A 24,068-nucleotide genomic window follows, 5' to 3' on the forward strand; every position below is an offset into this window, starting at 1 on the left:
CAGACTTGCGTCTGCCACGCTACAGCTGCCCCTTGCTCAACACTTGGTTTCTAGCGTTAGTGCTGCTCATTTCTGCCTATGCCTTTCCCCACATCAGCCAAATGGACAGAACTGGAGCTGCCTCTTCCACTTCACCTGGCTCCCTCCTCCCGAGGGAACAAGCAAAACTAACTACTGCATTCACCCCCTGGACACAAGTATTAAGCTGCTTACAGTTCATATGTACATATGGTGTACTTTATTTTCAGTAGAGCATTACATAGTATGAAAGTGTTGGATTTTGTACAGATGTCCCTGTATGTACAGAACTAAATAAAACCAATCTCTTGGAAAGACACATTGGACTCCACCTTTGATGTTCCAACACGCAGCCCCTGTGCTGGGAGGAGGTGCCCTGGCACGGAGAGCACTGACAGCACAGGGACAATTCCAGTGTTTTTCCCAAGGGGAGCTGGGCAAAGCCAACCAAGCCTTCGCCCTCCACACACACACACAGAGGTATGGAAACTGGTTGGGTTCCTCGGTGGCAGAGGAAGCCGACACAAGGACATCACAGCGACTCACACGCCAGCCAGAACCAGGAAAAGAGGAGCAGGAAGGGAAGTTGGACAATGTCAGAGGGAGAAACTGGAAGGTCGATGCTGGCAAGTCCCGTCACCACCCAGCTCTGAGGTAGCGGGTGCATGCCTCACCTGCGCAGCAGAGGGAGGGCTGGGGTTAGCAGCCCCCATGCCACAGCTTGGCCCTCACTTCCACTCAGGCCTGGGGCCGCCGAGGCTCTGCCGGGCCTGCAGCGTGCGCTGCACCACGTCCTTCCACTGGTCCTCCGAGATCTGGCTGGCCCAGGCGGGGATGCCCAAGGTGGGAAGCTTCACACTGGCCATCGTCCTCTTCACCAGCTCCACGTGCTCTGGGAACAGAGAGGACTTGAGACCCCTGGGCTCCCCGAGCAGGGGGGCCGGGAGGGCCTGGCTGGAGATGCCATTACCTGCATCCATGGGGATGGAACTGCGGCTGCTCTGAGCCGCGGCGCCTTCCTCTGCCGCTGCCTCATCCTCCTCTTCGCTGTCTGCCGGCGGGTCGGGCAGGTGCAGCCTCAGCATCTGCAGGGAAAGCCGCGCAGCGGGGGTCGAGCCCGTTCCCCCACACCCGGGACCGCGCCCCCCCGCCGGGTCTCCCCCAGCCCGGCCCGGCCCGGCTCGGCCCAGCGGGAGGTGCTGGGCGGTACCTGCAGCCGCTCCTGCAGGCCGGGGCCCACATCAGCGCAGCCCGCTGGGGCGGCGGGGAGGCCCGCCTCGCCGGGGCCCTGCTCCGGCTCCTGGCTCAGCGGCTGGTACAAGTACCCGCCGCCACCGCCACCTTCCTCTTCTTCCTCCTCTTCCTCTTCTTCGTCGCCGCTCCAGCCCGCCGTGCCGTCGGGAACCTCCGGCGGCCCCGGCTCCTCGGGACACACCCGCTCTGGCCCCATGCTCCGCGCCACCGCCATCCACTGGGCGCGGCGCCGGGGAGCCCCCGCCGCCGCCCGGAAGCGCCGCCGCTGCCGCGGGGCACTGTGGGTGTTGTAGTCCCGGGGCGGAGGGGGAGGGCTGCCGGTACGAGCCGCCGCTACCCTCCCCCGCCGCCCCCAGCCTCTCCAGGCGCCGCCATATCGTGCCCGGCCGTGGGGCCGGCGCAGCGCGGGGGGGGGGGGGGGGGGGCCGAGCCCGGGGCGGGGCACGGAAGGCACCACCCCCGAGGGGGGGCCTAGGCCCGGCACCCTCGGAGGGGCCCCGCGGGGCTGTGCCAGGCCGTGCCGCCCCGGCGAGGGAGGGCGCCCGCGGTCCCAGGCGGGTGGGGCGGCGCCGCGCCGGACTACAAGTCCCAGGGAGCGGCGGGCGCGGCTGTCGGAGCGGGGCTGCGAGGCTGTTTTCCCGCCGTCAGGTACGGGGTTGGGGCTGAGAGGGACCCGCCGTTGGGGTGGGGTGCCTCGCGCAGCCCTCCCGGGGAGCTGGCGGAGCTGTGCCGGTGGCGGGGGTTGGTGAGGGGGCCGGCCGCGGCGGGTGAGGGGGCCGGAGCTACCGCCGAGCCCCTCCGTGAGGGACGGGCGCGGAGCTGCCGCCCTCCCCGGTTGCCCTCGGCCACCGGTCGGGAGGCGGCGGTTGGAAGAGCAGGGCGGCCCTGAGGAGCCCGTGTGGGGGGCAGCCAGCTGACCGCACTCGCCCCCCTCCTCCCCTGGAGGCTGGCTGGTCCCTGCCGGGGAGGCTGCCCTCCTGCTCCTCGCCCTGGTGTAACCGCCGCCGGGCCTTCTCTCCATCCCCGCGGGTTTGTGCGATTTCAGCCCGTTTACGTTTCCACCCAGGCTTGGCCACGTTGATAGGCTCGGGCTTCGCGCCTGGTCCTCCCTGGCCCCGTGCGCCGAGGCAGAGCAAAGGCTGACAGCGGTGGGTGAGTGCTGTGAGCCTGTCCTGGGCTCTGCGTGGCCGCCCGGCGAAATGCTCAGCCCGGAGGGTCCTGGTATCGGTGTGACGGCAGGTGCAGAGGAATAAAACGGTGTGGCTTTGCTTAAAGCAAGAAGTGCCACCTTAGCTGTCACCTCGGCTTTCCTGAGCCTGCTCCTTCCCAAGGACTGCCTTTGGCATGGCAGAAACAGCTTGACAGTAGCCAGAGGCCTAGACATATTCCTGGCGGGGGAGAGGGGGTCAAGGGATATCTCCGACGCTTAGGCTTGCTCTGTAGAGAAACGGCAGCGGGTTTTGGGAGGCAAGGTGAGGAAGGGGAGAAGTCAGCTCAGTAGGTGCAGAATCTTAGCTGGGCTTTGGGTGAAAGTAAGTCGGTGGTGGTCAAAAATAAGGAGGTGGCGCTGCTGTCTGCAGCAAGGGACACTGGAATAATTTTTTGACTGAGCGGTGTGGTCTGGGATTCCCGTGTCTAACACGAGCTTCCAGATCAGTCTCGGTTAACAAGCTCAGGGGGCTGTTCTAGCACCGTCTAGTTTACTGGTGCTGGAATTACGTTGCGAGTGTCCAAGCTACTGAATGTGCAAGCTTGCAATTTCACACTGCCTTAGCATAAATAGTCAAAGCATCAGATAAATGTCAAGCATGAGTGAAGAAAGTGGGTTGTTCTCATGTTATCTCTAACAGTAAGTTGGATGCGCTTGAAATAGAACTGTCTATATGGACTGCTGTGAGCTGGCTGGGCTATTTTAAGTATTACTAAACCTTGTGGCTGGTGTCTTTTGGGAGACAGGACTGAGGCAGCCACACGGTAGGATTTGCTCTCTGGATTGACTTTGCAGGGCTAGTAGGCTTCTCTGCTTGGGGTGGTGCTGTAATTCTGGGGGTGACAGAGTGAGTCCTTGAAAATCCATGCCACTTTCTGTTGAGTTTCTCCCCCCTGCTGTGGGAATTGACTGCAGCAAGGCTAATCTGAGGAGCTTTTGGAAATGGCTCTAGGTTTCTTTCTGTGTGTGTAGAGGAACAAGGCAGCCCAGTGAAATCTTTTTGTGCAAAGAAGTGGATCCAAGGATATATATTTTATATATAAGTTTATTTATAAGTTTATCATCTGGTTGCTGTACTTGGAGATGGTCAGTAGTTTTCTATCTGAAATGAAATGTTTTCATAGTTAATTATAGGGATTGAAAATAGAAAGCCTAAAGCAAATAGAACAAACAGCCGAAAAATATGACTGTAAAAACCATGTTTAGTTTTTTTCCATCTATGCTACTTTGTTCAAGTCACCACAATAGTTTTGGAAGGTATGCTAGTGATAAATTGCTGAGTGATTTTTCTGATGATCTGAGATGACTGTATGCTGTGCTGGTAGACTCTTTTGTTGGGTGCAAGCTGGGACAGTTAGGATGAAGGTTGTTTCAGGCATTATGTGTGCTTTCAGACAACAGGACAGCCAGAGATTTGGGAGTGTTGCCTACAGGTGCTGAATGCAAAGAGTGCAGAGCTAACTTAAAATCTGGTTGTTCCCCTACTTGGCAGTGAAATGCCCTGGGTGAATTGCTGTGCTCCCTTTGCTGGATGTTAGCACTGACAAAGAACAAGGAAGTGTTGAAGGATGTCCGTGGCTATTTCTCTGCTAACACACTTGTGAGCTTCCACTTATGGTCAGGTGTCATGCCTGACTGCAGCAACAGAGCCAGTCTGTGGTCACCCCATGGCTGTTGTTGCACCACTTGCTCTGGAAGTGCATACCTGGGCTTGTGGTGCTGTGCACAGTCAGTGTAGGGCTTCAGGCATTTCTGTGGGACCACAGCAGGTTATTTTGAGCACCTTTTAATTTTAGCCTCCCTGTGCTTAGTGACACAGGAACAACTCATCGCTGTGCTCACTTAATCTGCAGCATCATCAGCATTGGGTACTTCAGCAGTAGGTGAAGTGTAACCTGATTTTTAGAAACGTTCTTTTTCCTGGCAGTTAATGATAGGACCTACCAGTGTTTCAACCCAAATTTCTCTGTGCTTGACTGTAACTCTGGATAGATTATGCCAGACCAGGGAAATGGAGAGTTGTGAAGATTGCATGATTGCTGCCTGTGTGAGTATAAAATGAAATTAAAAGATCTATTAGTTTTTGGAGAGGTGAAATGGGGAGCTAACATGTGTGTCAGTGAAAGCAAGTGGTGGCTTGAACAGAAGCACACATGCCCTTCTGTGAAGGAGACCCCAAGTGTGTGTGTGTGCGTGCCTCTCCCAGCTGAGATTGGGAGAAGAGAGGCAGCCAGAGCTTCCTGATCTAAGGTGAGCAAGCACATGCCGAGCTACAAGAGCATGTGGGAGTGCAGTTTTTGTTGTGTTGTGGTTTTTCTTTTTTCCATCTAGAAAACCTCTTCTCTCACTGTATAAGAAACTTGTGCTTGTTTTGATGGAGCCTTTTTGGTTTCCCTATATGGTCATAATTCCTGGGGGCGTTGGGGGTTTGGATGTGCTGAAGGAGATTCCTCAGACCTTCAACCAGCTTCTGCTGTGAGTGTAGATGAACTGTGGAGGCTGCTATAAAAAAGGTGCAGCTCTGGGAGGAGACGGGTGGCTCTGGAGGATCCAGAGAAGGGACACACACTTAGCTCAGCATCTGCATGAATCCGTGTGGAAGGCAACCCTCCTCTTATCCTGCTGGCTTTTGGCAGTAGCAATAGCTTCTGTGATTTAAACAATTCAAGCTTAATTTTTCTGTGATGTGAAAGCTCTTCTTCTGATCCGCGATGAATGTTAGTGTCACTAACTGTCCCTTTGGCTTGCAGTGCACAGTGAAAAAGCATCTGGTTTGCCTGAGCTTGGATGCGTACTGCCTCCTGCAGCCAGTGCCCTCCCAGTTCTCTGGTACAATTTGCCTCTGTCTCATCAATATTTCTGTGTTTTATAGCCTACATCAGTGTTGCTGGTCTCCTAAATGAGAAATCACAGAATGTGTGATTGTACAGTTTATTGTACAGTTGGGGGAAATTGTTAGTAAATTGTTTGATACTGATTTTGCTGTTCCAGTCTTCCCCTGGCTGTACCCTGTGTAGTCTTTAAAGGAATCTAAGGCACACTGGCTAATGTCAAGTGAGGTATTTTTGTACTCATTTATATCATATAAATTATAATCAGAAACCAAAACCTGAAATGGAACTTTACAGCATGCAGAGTTTTAGGACAGAAAATAACTTTTTCTCAAAAAATGTGTTTAACTCATATTTGCAGAAAGTGCAGAGAGGGGAACTGCAGGAGGAAAGCTGACTTTGAGACAGAAGACTGCTCTAATGAAACTATTTCAAAAAAAGGCAGGAGAGGAGAGAGGCTGGAGCTGGATGCAGAAAGGATGGGGAGGAGTGGGTGGTCCTGTGTGTGGCCAAAAAGGGGCGAGCAAGCGCTTTGCCAAGGTGGGAAGACACTGTGACAGTTTTGGGGTGGGGTTGTGGCCAGTGGCAGAAAAGGAACATGGACTCTGGCTGGATGTTTTTATTATGGTGTAGAGAAGAACACTCAGGTTTGGAAAAAACATGGCAGCTTGTTAAATCCTGTGTTTTCCTTTACCTTTTAATATACGACCCTGTAAGGATCACACTTCTGATTGTTTTCTTTTCAGAAGGCAAACGAGTGTTCCTGCGTGCCCGGGGCCTGACGAGTGGCAGCAAGAGGCTGTGCTGGCTAAGCGTTCACTCAGAAGGGCTATCCCCATCCTGAGCCAAGGTGAAGTGCAGCCAGCTTCAACCCCATCACCCCCACCACCGCCCTGGGGCCAGGTACAACCGTCTGCCTCCTGGGAAGGGCTGTTCTCTGGAAAAACCTTTACCGGTAACTGTAGGAAACAACATTGCAACACTGTTGCTATAACATGAAGTTGTTCCTTACAGTGTAACCGGCTGGGCCTTGAGCTGCTGCCTCTCATTGACCAGATTAACTTCTTAGGAGGTGCAGCCTTCATTTCCTGTTCCTATGACTGATCATAATTATGAAACTTCAGGCAGGGTAGCTGGCTGTTGTTGGAGTGAAAAGACCAGCGTCCTGCTCTGGCAGCAGTGTGCTTCTCAGCACACCGCTCCAGTGAACTCCCAAGGGTAAAGAAGAGTTTTACCAGCTTTTCTGGCAAAAAAGACAAGTGGTTTGGTATGATGCTGGCCTGCCATGCCAGGCTGCTGCGCTCCTCTACCCCAGGATGAACCAAGTGGAGAACTTGGAAGTAAAAGTCATCCTCTTAATCTTCCAGGATTGGGCTCAGTCTGAAGGATATTGAAAATATTGACACTGGTGATAAAGTCCAGTTAAGCTCCTTGAGGAGCTCTTGCAGAACCACTTAACCAAGAAGTGATTTTGAGGAAAATATTAGTTAGATTATTTTTTTTAGTGATAACTCATGACTGAGGCAAGAAACAGATTTAGATATGTGAAGCCTTCAAAATAGCCTGAAAGGTGACTTTGGTGGTCTCCATGGAAACTCATCTATTCTGTAGCTTTGCAGAGGACTTATACAAGAGCTGCTGCTTGCCTTAAAAAGAAAAAAAAAAAAAAAGTAATTTAAAAACCAAAACCCAAAACTGCTAGATCTGAATTTGGGGTGGTTCTGGACATACAGTGAAGCATGGCCTGTAGCAGAGGGGGACTGTTTCTTGGCCCTTCTGGAGCAGGTCTACTAGAGAAAAGTTCGATGTGACTTTCTGGGTTGCTGGCTGCAGTTTAGGTTACAGTGGTTGCCTTAGGAAGATGTGGCTTTGCAGGAGGGACTCTGTGGTCTGCTTTCATCTGTTATGAGTAAGACTGCAGGATGCTCTCTGTTTGGACTTTGCACATGTCCTGTTGCTGTAACTTTCAGATACAGAGCATGCTCTGGCTGCGAGTCTCAATTTTAGAAATAACTTTAAAAAGAAATAACTGAAATTTTGTTGACATTTAGGAGCTCTGGCAAGAGACGACTGGTTTCTGGATGCTTTTTGATGTGTGCAGCATGCATGGCTGGAGCTGTAAGCCTGAGCTCTGCTCCTTGCCAGGAGGTCCCTGTTGGGTGGCATCTCTGACTCTTTCTCCAGGGCGGATAAAATGGGAGTGTGCAGGTGGGCCAGGTGCTGCATGATGTGCCTGGTTGCGAGCAGTGATTCCGCTTGGCTGAAGGGCCAGGGGAGGCCAATTGGAGAAGAGCAGCATGGCACTGCCCCTTCTCGCTGCTCTCCAGCTATTTCAGAAACTTTAAACAGGAGAAAAGTTCTCCTTGTGAAAACTCACTACTTTCCTAAAAGAAAAAGGACAGAGAAAATGTGTAGGAATTTTAGTCCTCATTCTAAGGCATCCACAAATTTCTTGGAGTTCTGCAAATACTAAAACTGGGTGTGGAGTTGGAGCACACTGACTGTGCCTTCCAAGAAGTGAGAACCAAGCAATAAAAAAAGAGAATTGTCTTTAGGCTGTCCAAAACATTGACGTCTCTTCTAATGGCTGTTTTTCAGCTGGGGGAAATTTCAATTGAACTGACCCGCTTTTTCAGAAGGACCTGGGCAGGACTGTGCTCCAGATCCTTAGATCCAAAGGAGAATCTCTGCAAAAATCAGCTGTGGTGACTTCTCTAAGAGCTGATCTAAGCCATCTGTTTGAAGTGTGAAGCATATCAGTTTCTTAACTGAGATATGATGTTACAAAATTTTCATAGCTATGCCTGGATTTCCTGCGGGAGAAAAAGGCCTTATTCTGATCATTAGCAAAGAGCTTTCTCCCCAGACTAGGGAGGTTCTGTTCTCTTGTGTTTAATGAGGCTGGACCCTAGTGCTCAAATCAATGAGTCCAAATGCTAGGGTTGTAGATCACCCACATATTGTGTAGTCAGTCACTTTATGTGGGGGTGGTTCTGTGGGGTTTTTTGTTGGGTTTTTTTTAAAATATTTTCCTCTGCTGTGTCTCACAACTGACCCAAAGAGCACGCTCTCTTGCCTCTGGCTCTGTTCTTTTCACCTTCACAGTTGGCTCTTGCTATATGTTTTCATTCATGCGGACAAATTGTTCTGGCGTGTACATGATGTGTACATGACCAGGGCACAGCCGGGTGCACAGCACTCGTCTGCCTTCGCCAAAGGTGCTTGGCTTGGGCTGCCTGTACAGCCTCCCTGAGGTTTTTTTGTATGTGAAGGCATCTCTGTCTGCTCTTCCAAGTCTTGCTCAGGTTACAGTACCTGCCTTGTGTCCCCTTCCCAAGGGGAGGGTAAAATCGTCCCCAGTTGGGACGCAGATGAGTGAGGATACAGCAATGTGACCTTTGTAGCTGGCATTCGAGGAAGGTAGGAAGACCTGCAAAATGGATCGTGTTATTTTAGCATTCTGTCTCTGTTACAGAGCCAGGTGACATCGTGGTGGCCCAGGAAGCATGCGGCTGTGGCACTGGGGGCCCTGAAGACTGTCTGGCTTGCAGGGAGGAATGCTACGGTGGGCAGTGCACTTGGAAGGTGGGCCGCGGAGGGTGAACCACGCGGCCGTGGCTGTCGGGCACAAAGTCTATTCCTTTGGCGGATATTGTTCTGGAGAAGACTATGAGACTCTGCGGCAGATTGACGTCCATGTTTTCAATGCAGGTAAATGTGTCCTTGTGATGTGTGAAGGAGTGGCTTGCTGGGCTCGGTTATTAGTTTTCTTGCCCACTGCTGCTTAACATGTTATGCTCTGTAACACGCTGTCTGACTCTTAATTTTCAAAAAAGCTATCAGTGTAGACGGGAGTCTCTTCCCTCATGCAGCCCTGTATTTTCAGCTTCAGGGGCAGGGCACAGAAGAGCTGTAGTCCAGCAGACTGTAGGATAAGCACTCACTAGAAGTAACCACATAGCCAATGGCTTGTTTTGTCCTTGTTCTCTGTGAATCCAACTTACCCAGGTGCAAAGTGGTGGTGTTTAGCTGGCTCAGGTCCCCCATCCAGTTTGCAGCATGACCATGCTCAGTTGCCCCTAGCATGAAGGTGGTAGAGTGAGAGCCAGTGCACTCAATTGAGTCTCCAGGTTTAGGCTCCTGAGCTGTTTCCCTGTGGGGGCAGCTGACAACCACTGCCAGCATGATGGAATTAGTAGAGGCATGTGGCTAGGATGGAAGCCTTCCCATTTTGGCAGCAGCTTTGATGCAGATTCACAACGTGGTTTAGCAAAGCAACTGGAGCTATTTGTGTAGGGTGGCCAGTATCTGTCAGGAGGCTGAGTTGGCAGAGGCTACATTTCTTGATTCAGTGCTTTTTGAACTGAAGAGGTTACTGAGCTGGTCCATGCAGTATTTGCCTATAGTCAGGCAAGTGGCTGAAAAACTGCACAGATGCTTGGATGGGTTCAGCTGAACAGAGACGAGAGCGGAGAACCAATGACTAGTTTTGCAGACTGGACAGCGTGCTGAACACTCTCCTAACATGCAGGCGGCATGTAGATAAAACTAGTTTGTCTGTAAGATGCAGTGAATTCACTCCTCTAAATCTGACTGTGGAGAAGACTGACTAGTGCAGTAGTGGATAAAGGCATTGGTTACACAGGGCTGCCAAGGCGAGCTGCTCACTGCATAGAGGGGAGTGTAGATCAGGAGCTTGTGAACATTCATCTCTATCCAGAGAGACTGGTCTCTCACACTCAAGACAGTTGAACGTTGTAGCTTGTAAAACGTGCCAGTAGAGCACTGCTCTTATGGTGGAAGCATAATTACTGTGCCCAAAGGAATGCTCTTATATTGTTTTCCCTTCTTGCCACTCCCAAATATTAAAGGGTCATGATCCTGCAGCCACCATGTGGGAGGTGACACTGGCTTCCCAAGCCCTTGCTCAGTTAGCATTGCCAGGTTCCAGTGCTAAAGCCAGGATACCAGATTTTGAATTATTTCTTTCAATCTTTCAAAGATGAAGCCTGTGTTTTAGGCAGGGAACATACCGTCTAGCTTGACTTTAGCGTTGGCTGTGCTTCCTCAGTGCCCTTTCTCCCTCTGGGGTAGATGCTCACCTTTTAAGATGCCTGGCCCTTTCCCTTCCCCTGTGTTAGTATTTCAGGGAAACTGCAGGCTGTTTGCTGCTTTATTTTGTGTTATCTCCATGTTGAAAACAAAACTGGAGGCTGTATGTGTGGTAGAGGGAGGGTGTCTGGGTGCTGTTATGTAATGGCCATGTAACACTTGCTGTGACTCTTGCACTGTCATTAAACCCTGTAATACCTGTTGACTACTCTGGCTACTGCTGAACGTGACATACAGGCTGCCAGGAAGGAGAACCCGTAATCACAAGGAACTCCTAATAGGAACACCAGGTTTGCAGGGTGAACTGAGGTATGGATGGGGGCAAAGGAGACAGACAGCTGTGTCATCTAAAGCTTAAAAAACAAAACACAAGCAAACAAACCCTGTTCCTACAAAGCTGCTGCATTGCTTTACTTAAACTGCACTACTGCAAGTCCAAATGATGCCTTCAGGTGTGTTCCCTTGCCTGTTGCTGCAGTGAATTATTCCTGTGCTGCTCATTCTTCCAGCTTTGAGTCTCTTCAAAAACGTTGCTAGCCTGAAGTAGTGTCTGCATTCATTATCACCTCTGCACTTTTTCTCTTTCCTTTCCCTATTTTTTTGTATATGTGTGTGCGTGCTATACCTTCACTCACAGCCTAGGATGAGCCAGAGTGGAAACCTCTTCAGTGTAACTGATGCAGAATGGAGCTTATTTCTGTCCAGAGTCCTTTGGTCCTCCAGTGCTTCCTCTAGTCTCACCTGTGACAGGGGCCTGTGGAATACTGTGCTTCTGTATTACTTAACTAGCTACTACTCAGGGTCAGACACAGCTTTGTTTTGCTTACTAGATTGCTTCTGCACCTTGTCATAGGGGGGAAAAAAAAGCCGGGCAGGATGGGTTGTGGCCTGTGAGCATGTGTAGCAGGCTTAGGATTTGACGTGGGCTCAAATTTGTGCTTTCAGTGTCTCTGCGCTGGATCAAACTGCCTCCAGTGTGGACAAACAGCCGAGACCATGTGAGAGAGGTGCCCTACATGAGGTATGGGCACTCAGCAGTGCTCATAGATGACATCGTCTACATATGGGGTGGTCGCAACGACACTGAGGGAGCCTGCAACGTGCTCTATGCCTTTGATGTCAGTAAGTTCCAGCTTCTCACTCTTCCTTGTCACAACTGCTTTTGATGAGACCTTCTCTCTGCCCCACTGCACTGCTCCCCAACTTGTTTTCCTGTCCCTCAATCTCTCTACAGAGTGACAATCTGGAGGAAATGGCGCAAATGAGGAATTGGTGTTGCTAGCTGTTTCAGCAGATTTAGAAGGGGAGCAGGGTGGCTAGTGTGTCTGTATGCTTGTCTCTCTCAAGCCTTTGAACAGAGATTACTGAGCTTGTCTAATAGTCAAACTGATTTTAATTTTTCTATCAGCTTTGTGTGCTCTCTCTGATAGTAACTACAACTGAAGTGCGCTCTCTGTGTGATGATGTATTATTCCTTAACTGTGGGTGAAGGTTGCAGCAGGAAGGGGCTAGAGCTCTCGAGGATTGTGGTTCCTCTCTGGAGTGGTCCTTCTTTCTGAAAGCATGGAGGAGAGTGAGGCATAAAACACAGAAGTAGTCAGGGACAGGATGGCAAAATAAGGGAAGGCATGAGTCAAGTTAGATAAACCTGAAAGATAAACTCCTTGGGCCTTTCAGTTGGCTGCTTCATCACGCTGCTGGAGCACCTGTGGAGAAAAGGCACCATCAGGAACTGGGTAAACAGGAGTGTCAGGAAAGGAAGGGAGTACCTCTGGATTCTGGAGGCAAGTCCATCTAAATACTGACCAGTAACTGGCTTGCTGGACTTGAAAGGAAACTGCTTGCTCTGCTGCTTGGTCATGGGTTCCCTTCTTCACCAGGAAATGTCTTGCAGCTTGGAGCTGCTCTTTGGGCACAAGGTTTCTCCCTTCCCCTGACACCTGGGAAGCCATCAGTAAACATCTGCCTATGCAGAGGCCTTGTAGTGGGAGCTGCCTGGTCTCCTTGCCAACTCCAACACTAGTATTACATGAAAATTAACGGAAAGGCCTGACTTCAGCCCTGGTCCGAACCCTCTGCAGCTGTCTGTACACACTGTGCCTGTCCCCTGCCAACCCTGGAAAGTGAGGCTGGCAGTCACAGTCCCATGTCTGTGGTGTGAATTCCACTGTAGGAGTCACGTCAGGCTGGATAAAGTCCTGGCTGAGTGCAATTTTGTCCCCTGGGGGGCTGAGCAGATCACAAGTCGAGGTCTTTTCCATCTCTAATTTGACATGTTGCGCTTGGGTGAGCTCTTGCTGCTACCGTGTGATTGGGCTTGGAAGCAGCCCCATGAAGGAAAGTAACTCGATAGCTGCAGCAGCTTTCTCACTAGAGGCTGCCCAGGGATTCTGTTGACCTTGCAAGCCCCTTTGTGTGGTTCCAGCTGGAGCCTAGGTGGGTAGCTGTGGCTGCAGGCCAAGTTCAGAGAAGTTATCCTTGTGAAGAATGCTGCTTCAGCTCCAATGTTACCGCTTCCTGAAATAAGCACTGCTCTTGGCAGCTCGCAGCAGTTAGGCAGGGTGGGGGGAATGTCTCCTGCTGCCTCAAGGCTTATCTGTGCCTCTCTGGGCTCTTGGGACAGGTGTCTGTTTGTGCTTGGCAGGGAGTCGCTGGCTTGGCTCCATGTTGCCCTGGCATGGAGAACAGCTCTGGCTGGATTTAAAGTCCTCCCCTAAATCAAGCCAGCCCTTGGAGTGCATGGGATAAGGGGCTGAATCTGGCTGGTACAGGCTCACAGGGAGCAGTGCAAAGGGAACCGTGAAGGAGTGAGGAAAGCTTCCCTTGAAGAGGGGATGAGAATGTAACAAGAGGAGGAGATAAGACAGGGAGAGCTGTGCTGCAGACGTGGGGATGTGCACAGTAGCTCTGTTGACATGGTGAGCTTGTGGTTAAGTGACTTCTGACTGGATTTGAGAGAGCTGGTTTTCCTCAGTCAGTCAGCATCTCCATGCCGTGAGGTCAATTGGATCACTTAGCATCATTGCTTTGTTGTAATTGAAACTGTAAATGCAGAGTTGATAAGTGACTCACAAATAGGCTTTGCAAGAGATTCAACAAAAATAATATTGCTCAAGTAGTGCTATACTACTCACACTTTAAAGTGAGTTGTTTGTCAGGTTGGGCAGAGTCAGCGGCTGTGCCCAGGAGCTGGGACCTCTGTCACCATGCCCCTCTGTGGAGGCTCAGGCAGGTAGCTTTGCCTGTCTTAGCTCTTTACTACCGTTCTTCATTTCTATCCCAACATCTACTGTATTTTCTTAGCATTGCCTCCTGTTTTGTTTCAGACACACACAAGTGGTTCACACCAAAGGTGTCTGGAATGGTCCCAGGAGCGAGAGATGGGCACTCAGCTTGTGTCCTGGCAAAGAGCATGTTTATCTTTGGAGGCTATGAACAGCTGGTAAGTAGTGTCTGTAACTGTTATTTGGCGATCCCTTGGGAAAGAGGGTGTTCCTACCCAGGACGTTGGTAGAGGCAGGATACAGGGGCATATTTGTATCCATAGTTACTTTCATTTTATAACTCAGCAAAGTTATGACATCAATTACTCAGGTTATATGTATTGTTTTTCAGAGAAGGTAGTTGGGAAAGTAGGCCTAAAAAAATGGTGGATTTTTTTTTTTTCTTCCCCAAAACATATAGATATATAGAGGTAAAAATATAAATAGTTTTCTGGCTCATTTCTCAGCCAATTTAGATAAATGCATAACATTTATTTTAATTTGGCTGAGAAATGAGCCGGAAAATCACTTTCCAATGTCTGCAGTGTTGCTGTGAGGTTTTGTCCTAATCTGGTGCATATTCCCTGTATTCTGTACCTGCTCTCACATCTTGCTGGTCCCCTCCAGCAAACACTTGCTTGCCCTCCCATTAAGAAGTATCTTGAGCTAAGGGTCATTGTGCACTAGGTGACAGTGTGCCTAATGCTCATTTGAGCAAATCCTTATGCTCTGATCTTAAGAAGTGGGTAAATATCATTTCAGCCTATCACCAGGCTCCAGAAAAGCTGTGCAAAGTCACATCTGTTTATTTGGAAGAAAGCTGGAGCTCTGTTACAGCAGTCCCTGGGTTATTCCTCCTCTTCTGAGGACAGTAGCATGACAAATCCATGATCTTAATGACAGCAGCAGGAGCAGTTGAAGTGTGGCTTGTTTTAACCAAGACCAAACAAGCCTGTGGCTGTCTCACTGCTGTCTCCCCTGCCTGGAGGAGCAGGAGCCTGTGCTGTTTGTGTGGATGCAGGCTCTTCCAGGCAGCTCACTGTAGATGAGTTTTGTGGGATCCTCAGAACCCCGAGTGTATTTGCTCCTGGATGTTTAGCTTCCTAGGAGTAACCTTAGCTTCTACCTCTCATCAAGTGGCCTTAGCAGGGCCAGTTTGACTGGCCTGTTGGTGTCCCTTTCTTCTGTTGCTGCCTGGAGTGGAGGCAGGGTTCTGCTGTGAATGTACGAATTGTGTGCAGCCTTGGGGGTAAGAACTGAGCACCAAATAAATGGGAAAGCTGCAGGGAGAGACAGGAGACCTTTGAGGAGAAATGGGCTTTGCCTCCCTCTAGTGAAGTGATAAGTGTGCTGCTTACCCTGACATTTTGGAGCAAGCACCATGTGTCTTAGGAAGTACTAACTCCAAAGGGATGTTCCAGATCTGTAGAACAGCATCCTTCCTGGGATCAGATGTGACCAGGCTTCTCAGTCCCTTTGTGACCAGGCTGCCCTTCTGTCTTCCAGGCTGACTGCTTTTCAAATGATATCCATAAATTGGACACCACAAACATGACGTGGACCTTAATCTCTGCCAAGGTCAGTGTTTGCTTTTCACTCTGGTTTGTGGAGGACATCTCCTATCTGCTATTCTTGGGGGTAGCTGCCCATGCTTGTCACGTGGCTTCTGTCTGCTGTGGCTGGGATCTGCAGGAGGGGAAGTTCTCCAGGAGAAGGCAGACACTCCAACTTTCCTATCAAGGTATGTTATCTCCCTGGGTAATCTGCATTCTTTCTCTTGTTCTGCTTTACTCTGTCCTTGCAGGGTACACCAGCTCGCTGGAGAGACTTCCATTCAGCTACCATCATCGGAACAAAGATGTACGTATTTGGTGGCAGAGCTGATCGGTTTGGGCCATTTCACTCCAACAATGAGATCTACTGTAACCGCATTAAAGTATTTGATACAGAAACAAACTCCTGGCTGGACTCCCCTCCAACTCCAGTGCTCCCTGAAGGCCGGCGGAGCCATTCAGCATGTGAGTGTGGGTCTACTGAGAGAGGAGGACAGTGGAAGGAAATTCCTGCCTGCCTCATAAGGGGTGTCTGGTTCCACTGGGTAGAGATGTGGGTTAGCAAGGGGTGCCAGAACCTGGCTTCTGTGGAAAGCTGCTGCCCGCCAAAAAGCCTTGCGTGTAGCCCTGAAAGTGATGTAAGCGAAGGTGGATAACCAGTGCCACTTTGCTTTGTGTTTGATGTTGGGACAGGGACTTGCTGGGCTCTACCTTGGGTGGCACACTGATGTCTATGCTTACTCCCCACAGTCAGCTACAATGGGGAGCTATATGTATTTGGTGGCTACAACGCACGCCTGAACAGACACTTCCACGACCTCTGGAAGTTCAATCCAGGTATTTATGCTTTTAACTTGTTGCAGTGATAGTTCTCAAGGCCCTCAAGTGTGTGAGTGCTCAGATGAGTGTACTCCCCCAGGGTAAGGAGCCTGCCTGGGGGAAAATGGCTCTTCTGACAGCATTGGCAGGAACTTGCTACTGTGCTTGGGACCCCTGTTCCTCCTCAGACTGTCTCCAAATCTCAATTAGAAAGTGAAAAAGGAAGTATTGCTGAAAGACACAGCTAATCAAAGAGTGGTTGGCAAAACATCATCGTCTTAAATATGCAGAAGTGTTGGCAGAAAAGAGGATATGGGGAAGCAATGGGGTTAGAGGAGCAAGAGACCATAGCTGCGGCAACAGCTCAACTTGAGCTGCAGCATCTCCATACTACACTCTCTTGGACCAGATGAAACTGTGCAGCAGAAGGGGTGGTTTTTGAGCTGGTACCCTGAATATCAGTCAACTGTGAGCTGTTTTGGGGTCCTCAGGCACATTTTGCAGTCCATTAGACTGATTTTGTTTGCCAATTGCTTTGCATAGTAAAGTTACCTGAGAGCAGCCAACTTGCTGCTCCCCAAGCTGATTTATGAGCTAGCATGAGAGCTCCTGAATGTATCAGTGCTGTGCATTAGTGATTAATCACACACACACCCCCGCACCCCTCCCAGCATCCTTGCCACAGAGAGCGGCAAGGACACAGTCTGCTATCTTCTCCACCTGGTTCAGTTCCCCATGCTCCCACAACCAGACTGTCGCAGCAGTCTCCACTCTGCGAGGATGCTCTGCATTCACAGTGGCTGCCAGCAGATGGAGCCGGTTCCTGGGTCTCCCCCCTGAACTGGACTGCAACGGGGTGCTGGGGAAAGGAGCCTGCCTGCTCCTGGACCTCTGCCCTGTACAGCTCCTTGTGATGTCGGGCCTGCCCGCAAGTCCTGGCGCTCAGGCTTTGCAAGCAAAAGGCCTCGACCTGCAGCTCCTGTCTCAGCAGGCAGAGCTTCGGGGCTGTGCCTGGCATCTAAGTGACACTTCAGTAACAACCTCGTAGAAGTGCATCATTTTGCCGCTAGCAAGGTCGACAGAGAGGGTGGATGTTAGCTAGTTGGTGTCTGTGGGGCAGTGGGCCTCTGGCTTTGCTGTGATCTGTTTAAATCCATAACCTGCTTATACCTGGGTCTTGGCCAGGCTCTTGTGACAAGCTGGTGCACTCTTTTCCGCCCCTTAGTTTCTCTTTCTTGGAGGAAGATTGAGCCCAAGGGGAAAGGTCCGTGTCCTCGACGCCGGCAGTGCTGCTGCAGAGTTGGGGACAAAATCATTCTCTTTGGAGGCACCAGGTGGGTTGTGTGGGGTGGCTCTGTGAGAGGGTTTGCCATTCCCTTCAGCACGGTGTCCTTTCATGCTCTGCCCCATGCAGTAATCAGATACGCTTTAGAGGCACATGGCAATTGTCCATCTGCCTTACAAGTGTAAGAAATCATGTGCATCAACATGTGCATCAAGGGTCCTCTGGAAAACGCCAAGGGGGAGATGGAAGATGTCATGTAAGGTTGTAAAGCACCTGGTTACAAGCCTTCTTGTACAAGTAGAGGCAGAAGTATGTAACATCCTGTTCAGGAGGGGTTGTGCAGTGGTCAAGCTTTCTGTGAAAGATGTGGTGGGGAGGAGGGAGGAGATCCTGCCATCAGAAGGAAAGTATCCTGGTCTGCTGTGCTGTAGCAGACCTTAGACTGACTTATCCTCCCCTACCTGCTGCCCTGCTGCTCTCACCAGAGTTTCTTTCATTGGCAAGTGTGGTGTCTGCCAAGCTGCAGCAGGATGTTGGCTCAGCTAGGAGCTGTTTGAGGAGTTCATGTGCACAACAAGGCAACATTCCCATCTGTGCCAGTGTTCCTTAGCAAAGTTTCCATTCACAAGAGGGACCTGGTGTTAAGGATTTAGCTGTCAAACACTGGCAGTGATACTGTCAGGGTGCAGGGCAGCTGGATGTGGCCAAGAGCCCTAACAGCTGCTAAAAGAAAGGAAGTGGTCCATCACCAGGACACACTCTATGCTGTCTGGAATGACAAATTGCAGCTCTGGAGCACAGGCCTGTTTGCCAGCATCTACCCTGCAGAGACATCTGAAATGCCTTCAGCCCTCCACATGGTTTGAAAAGCTTTGGGGCTTTTTCTGGGACCCTGGCAGTGGCTTTTTGGGGATAATTCTGAAGATAGGTTGGGGCAGAGGACAAGGCAGGGCAGGTTCTGATGATGGGCTGACCATACCAGTGTGTGATGGACTGAAGGGCCTTCAGGCCCCAGGAGTGCCAGGGTGTGTGCTTAGCTGTAGGATGTCCGTGTGGGTGTGAGGAAGAGCTTAGTACAGGTGAGGTATGCAGAGGTGCTAAGGTTATCCAGTCTCGCCACAGCATACTGAGTGCTGCTCTGTATGGCAGAAGGCTTGGCAGGGCTTGATGGCAGTTTTGGATGCTCTCAGATGCTGCAGCGTGGATTTGTGTTACAGCAGCAGCTGAACTTAGGCACTCCTAGGAACAGTACTAGGCTGTACTGTTAAACCTAGGCACTCCTAGGAAATGCTAGCAAACCACACAAATTTTACACCAGCTTTTTGGAGTTTGGCCCACCTCTGCCAGGCAATGCAGCAGTGCTTTGTCTTCTCCACCAAACGATTTCAAGTATTCAACTCGTTCCTTAATCCAGGCTCAACCCCAACGCAGGCCAGTTCATCAGCACTAGTTTGGGATAGGAAAAGCTGCTGGTATCCAGGAATGCAGCCTGCTTGGACTGGAGGGAGGGTCTTGCAGGCTGGGGAAGGGGGAGGTGGATGGGGGTGGGGACTGTGCTCGCTTCCTGTAACAGTTATCAGGTGTATTCTGGAGCTGCCTGGTGAGATAAGAAGTTTTCCAGGAAGTCATTGTAATGGAGAACTCCCTGTGGTCTGCCTCCTGACCTGTGCTCCCCTGCCCAGGGAGGGGGCGCATACAGCGTGGGGGATCTGGCAGGGCTCCTTGGAGGATGAGCCAGCAGGCTCTGCTTGTGAGGCAGCAGCATGGGGGGGACGGGCAGGCAAAACCCCTTTGTGTCCTGCCTTCCCTGAAGGGATTCATGTGCACTGTAGACTGTTTAAGCAGCGCTTCTGCAGGGTGTCTGCTCCTGTGGCATCCAAATGCCTGGTGTCTTTTGTAGTCTTGCCCAGAGCCTGGTCTCTTTGCCCCAGCTGTGGTCTCTCACTGTGGCCAGTAGCAGTCCTGTCACTTGTGTCCCATTTAAGTGACCAGGAAGTCATGTAGCGCTAAGCTCAGTGTTCCTGTTAGCTGTGTCACAGTTGTGGCCCTGGTCTAGTTTCCTCCCAAAACCACCAGCACTTCAGTGTGCAGAGACCATCCCCAAGGGAGAAGGAGTGTGAGAGGGAATGCTATAAAACAGAGTTTAGCTGAATAGATGCCGATCCAGGTTTGGCTTGAGGCTGTGTTTTCCCTGACAAGGCTTGGAAACGCCTGGCGCTGGTGAGGGAGTGGGTGCTCTGACTGGATGCTTGGTGCAGAGCCAACACGCTGAGTTGCTGTGCAGCTGGAACGAGCAGTTTTGCTGGGCTCTGGCTGGCAAAAGGGTGTCCTGCACCCTGCTGTCTGGGCGTTGCAGCTCTCCTGGTCTTGAACTCCAGTCTTTCCCTAGCTGCTTGCAGTTTGGTGATTAAAACCACAGACATGGTGCCTGCTGGCTTTCCTTTGAAAGATAAGGGATGGTCTAGGGTTTCCTGTGACGTGGATACGAGATTAGATTGTGGCACAGTGAGCACGCAGGGGTGGAATTAAAGGCGCTCTTGCCTGTATCCAGGCAGATGGGACGTATCAGCAATAGGCCTTCTCTACCAGCAATGAGCTGTGCCCTGCAGTTTTTGTTGGGGTTATGGGAACGTGGTGGGAGGGGGGCAGGTACTGTCTCGTGTCCTGTGAGATGTGAAGCTTAGTGGGTCATAGGTTGGGAAGCAAGTGACACTGGGGTGAGAAGTCACTGCATTAGGTCCCAGCTAAGCAGAGAGGACTCACTAAATTTGCCTAAACCAAAGCAGGACTTAAAACATCTTTTCTTTCTTTCAAATTCTCCAAACAACCATCAGTCATGGGAGCACTTTCCCCTGATACAAGAACTACTGTTCCAGCACAGGCAGGTGTCTCTGTACTAGGGGATGCAGTGACCGGTCTTTCAGGTGCTTTGGCTGTTCCATCAAGACTGCAGAGACAGGGAACCATAGGTGAGGTTGGCTGTTCCCTAGAAATGCCTGAAGTCAGAGCTGTTCACTAGCGTTCCAGGACCAATATGACAGGAGTATCGGCAAACTTGGTTTGGCTTAAAATGACTGCTGTGCTGCTCGGTGCCTGGCATGTACTCGGTTAGTCTTCTGAAATGCCATCCCCATTTTGGCACAGCCAGGGAGCTGTGTTTGGAGCCCATGGTAATTCCTGCAGTCAAACTGAGAAATGTCTGTGCTTGCACTGTCGTGCAGATGTTTCCACACAACTTCAGCTCAAGCAGCAGAATCCAAAAGCAGTCCATCTGCTGGCCTAGTCAGAGGAACATAAGATAATGATGTTCTCTGGGCTGCAGGTTGCTAATCTGTGGGCTTTTGCTGGAGAGTTTGTGCTAATGCAGCAGGTATATATGGCTGTTGTGGACAAAGAGGGAAAGAGCTGCCACTAAGCCTCAGCATCTGCTTCAGGAGCTTATTCTCTGCTGCTGCCTTCACTTCTCTCTAGAAAAAGTTGTACTTCTGCAAAGCACCTTCTATATTGTTCTCAGAGACAGCAGCTTGGCTTATCACACTCTGGCCCACTGCAGTGCTGGGGCAGTGTGGTACAGTGCATGCTGCCTCTGCCCCCAGCAGCATCACTGCTCTTGAGAGCTTACAGACAGGAGAATCTAGCTCACAGGTTTCCATGGCATGACTCATGAGTGTGGCAGTGTGCAGATGGCGTGTGGCAGTCTGTAGACGTTTCAAGCAGCTCTGCAAAACTAGAGCTGAGGTGGGCAGGGAGAGCACAGCAGCATTGCCTGCAGCATATGGCTCCTTTTGTCGGCTCTCCAGGTTGCAGAAAATTTGGATGGCCACCAGCTCCTTGCTGAGTCTGCCACCATCTCTGGAGATAGGTCATCGCTCCCATGATCTGTGGCCCTGCAGCACAGCTAGAGTGCCTTGCAAAAAGTCGTCTTGGGTCTCCAGCTTATCTCACCGACTTCGCTGGAGACACCAGCACAGCTTTTTTGGGTATTGTTCTGTGCCATTGTGTGCTGTCTGGTGCTTCCTGGATCAGGTGCCTGACCCATGTGATGTTCTCACAAATCCTTTTACTTCCCATTGCATGCTTCCCCTTGGCCATGAGGTGAGGCTGGCCTGAGGTCTGTAAAAAGACACAGTGTGGGCTCTGTCATGCTGCCCCATGGTGTTTTGGGCCCAGTAGGGATGGGCTGACCCCTGCCTGCCCAGGCAGTTTGATCTGTCTGTGTTTCCTAATGTGTTACTAGGGCAGCCTTCCACGATCCAGCATTGCTGTGAAGCTGGCTAGATTCCAACAGTGTGCTGGGTTCTCCAGGTGATGGCAGCCTGTCTGGCCCTCCCTGCTGTGGGGCAGCCCGTGGGGCCTGTTTATCACACAAAGAGCAGGACAGATGTTTGTGCAAACATGCCTGCCTTCAGGAGCTGCCTGTAACATACCTTCTCAAGCCTGCTCAGAGTCGTCCTTGCCATCGTTCTGTGGCTCAGCTTTGCCTCTCTCAGTGGAGCTCTTTGGAGAGTTGGATCCACTGAAATTGCTGAGTAAATAGAGCCCTGAAAAAAAGCCTCAGCTCTGGAGGCAGCAGTTTGCCAGCACCCTCCTCATGCCCTGAGGGTGGGTGCCACGGTTCTGGGGGAGGCCCCAGGGTCGCTCAGTTGTTGAACGGTTTGGGAGGTACTCGGGGAAGGAAAAGTGTGAAACCAGCCAGAGGCTGATCAGTTTATAAGAAGGGAAAAGGGATGTTCCGCGCAGAGTGGGACCTGTGCTTGGAGGTGCAGCAAAGTAACAGGGGGAGGCTTGTGGCTGGAGTCACTGCAGCTGCAGGAGGTAGCTCCACCATTCCTTGCTATGGCTTGCAGAGGAGGTGGTGTGTGTTTCTGCCCAATTGCTGGAGCTGGGCCAGCCAGCCCTGGCTCTGCACAGCTCTGCCTACTCTGTGAGGAGCTGGGAGAGTAATGGCTTTGGGTGCTGCTGGGGGAAGCAGAGGGATAGGAGGGATCAAAGGGTCCCTGCATGAGGCAGGCAAGCCAGGAACAGTGCTGGACTTGCTCAGTCCTTGGGGAGCCCAAGGGGCTGTAACTGGTGTACAAGCATTTTGGCACTGACTGACACACTTTGCTTGACTTCTGCAGCCCGTCTCCAGAGGAGGGAATGGGTGATGAATTCGACCTGATGGATCATTCAGATCTCTACATCCTTGACTTCAGTACGTAAGCACTCCCCACCCAGCTTGTGCCTCTTGCCACAAGGTGCCCTGTGAGCAGGCCCCACTGTGAAGCACTGAGCGGTGTCCTTCATGGCTTCTGGTGCCTGCCTCTCAGAGCCAGGCAGCTGTCTCTGGCTGGTGTACATGGCTTAAGGCAGACCAGCCAGAGACAGCTGCTGTTGTAGGCCTGAGCTGGGCTCATGGCTCTTCATGCGCTCCTTCACACAGACTTCTTGTGGGAGCACATTAAACTGCTCTAGCCTGTCCCTGGTGTGCACCCTGCCTTGCCCTTCAGAGGGATGGCCGGGGTGTGCTGCCCCGTTTCCTATGGCACTGATTGCATGATGCCTTGTTTTCCCCCCAAATGCCCAGACAAGGACTGCTGTGGCTAACTGCCCTCTTTCCACAGGCCCCAGTCTAAAGACGCTGTGTAAGCTAGCAGTGATTCAGTACAGCCTGGACCAGTCCTGCCTTCCCCACGACATCAGGTACTGTGTGCCGTGCTGGGAGGTCACCCCATGGGTGCACCCTGTCTTTGGGGTGCTCCAGCCCTAGCTGAGGGTTGCCTGGAGCCCTCTTCAGCACTGTGCAGCTTTGAGGCTGGCTGGGCTGGAGACCACAGCTGAGGCTGATGTGCAGCAGAGCTGCTCCAGCCCTGGGCATTGTGTTTGTGCTTTCTCTCAGTGTATCCCATTGGTGTGTTACAGATGGGAGCTCTCGGCTATGACAACAAACAGCACCATCAGCCGCCCCATCGTCTCCTCCCAGGGCTGACACTGGCTTGTCCCTCTACCGCCCTGCCCTCGCCCCTCCACACACTGACCTCTTGCTCCACTGCCTGCATGAGTTTTTAGCCCTTTCAAGCAAGGAACATGTGAGCTCAGTTTGTCTTGCCCTAGCCAGGCCTCCCTCTACCCTTGTCACGCTTTGGGCAGCAAGAGTGTGCAGGTAGAGCAGGCTGCCGGGGAAGAAGTCGGCTCGCCCCAGCAGCACAACTGTGAACCTTCCTCCTTGCTGATGGCTCCAGCGTCTCCTGCCTTCCTTTCCCTTGCCTGTGGAGCTGCAGCGGGGCTGACCTGGTCCCCAGCCGCTTTCCAAGGGCCTGAATCAACTCCTACCACCAGCCATGGCCCTGGGATTGGCCTTGGGCTATGAACTGTTTCTGTACTGCCTTGAGAGACCAGGGACCTCCATGCCTGCACCTGCCAGCACCAACCAGCTTCCTGGCATCGGATGGCAGGCCCCAGCAGAGCCTGATGTGGGGGCCTGGGCCCAGCTGGATCCTCTGCCCAGCTCCCGTTGTAAAACAGTAACCGGGGGGCGAGTTTTATAAACGCTGAGGCAGACGTGGTTTCTGCTGCTCTGTGTGTCCTAGCAGGTGAACTGGGGGGAGAGGTGCGGGAGGAGAGACTGGACCGGGTGCTTTCCTGCACAGCTGCAGGCCACCAGTGGCTTGTGGCGGCTGTGGGCTGTGGCTGGGGTGGGGGAACAGGAGCAGGGCCCCCTACAGCAGCACTGCCCTGGCATGC

The 24,068-nt window shown here is 51.7% G+C and overlaps 2 protein-coding genes across 6 annotated transcripts; one reads left to right on the forward strand and one right to left on the reverse strand.

Annotated features, from left to right (window-relative positions):
- Positions 1-215: 215 nt before the first annotated feature.
- LOC129200688 (male-enhanced antigen 1-like) lies at positions 216-1,662 on the reverse strand. Its single transcript, XM_054811964.1, has 3 exons — positions 1,229-1,662; positions 989-1,103; positions 216-910 (listed from the first exon to the last, which is right to left on the reverse strand). Exons 1-3 carry the CDS (start codon positions 1,484-1,486, stop codon positions 747-749), a joined length of 537 nt encoding a protein of 178 aa, XP_054667939.1. The 5' UTR covers positions 1,487-1,662; the 3' UTR covers positions 216-746.
- A 51-nt stretch (positions 1,663-1,713) lies between these two features.
- LOC129200686 (kelch domain-containing protein 3) lies at positions 1,714-23,885 on the forward strand. Of its 5 annotated transcripts, none has more exons than XM_054811960.1 (13): positions 1,714-1,920; positions 5,233-5,311; positions 6,060-6,216; positions 8,789-9,024; positions 11,371-11,547; positions 13,752-13,867; positions 15,195-15,266; positions 15,493-15,706; positions 15,992-16,078; positions 17,286-17,394; positions 22,466-22,539; positions 22,949-23,027; positions 23,247-23,885. In XM_054811960.1, exons 4-13 carry the CDS (start codon positions 8,871-8,873, stop codon positions 23,311-23,313), a joined length of 1,149 nt encoding a protein of 382 aa, XP_054667935.1. In that variant the 5' UTR covers positions 1,714-1,920; positions 5,233-5,311; positions 6,060-6,216; positions 8,789-8,870; the 3' UTR covers positions 23,314-23,885. The 5 variants fall into 5 exon arrangements, with proteins under 5 accessions (XP_054667935.1, XP_054667937.1, XP_054667934.1 ...); XM_054811962.1 differs by having other exon boundaries at positions 6,060-6,163; XM_054811959.1 differs by lacking the exon at positions 5,233-5,311.
- Positions 23,886-24,068: the final 183 nt, after the last annotated feature.

This window comes from Grus americana, unplaced genomic scaffold, assembly GCF_028858705.1.
Source record: "Grus americana isolate bGruAme1 unplaced genomic scaffold, bGruAme1.mat scaffold_417, whole genome shotgun sequence".
Lineage (NCBI taxonomy): Eukaryota > Metazoa > Chordata > Aves > Gruiformes > Gruidae > Grus > Grus americana.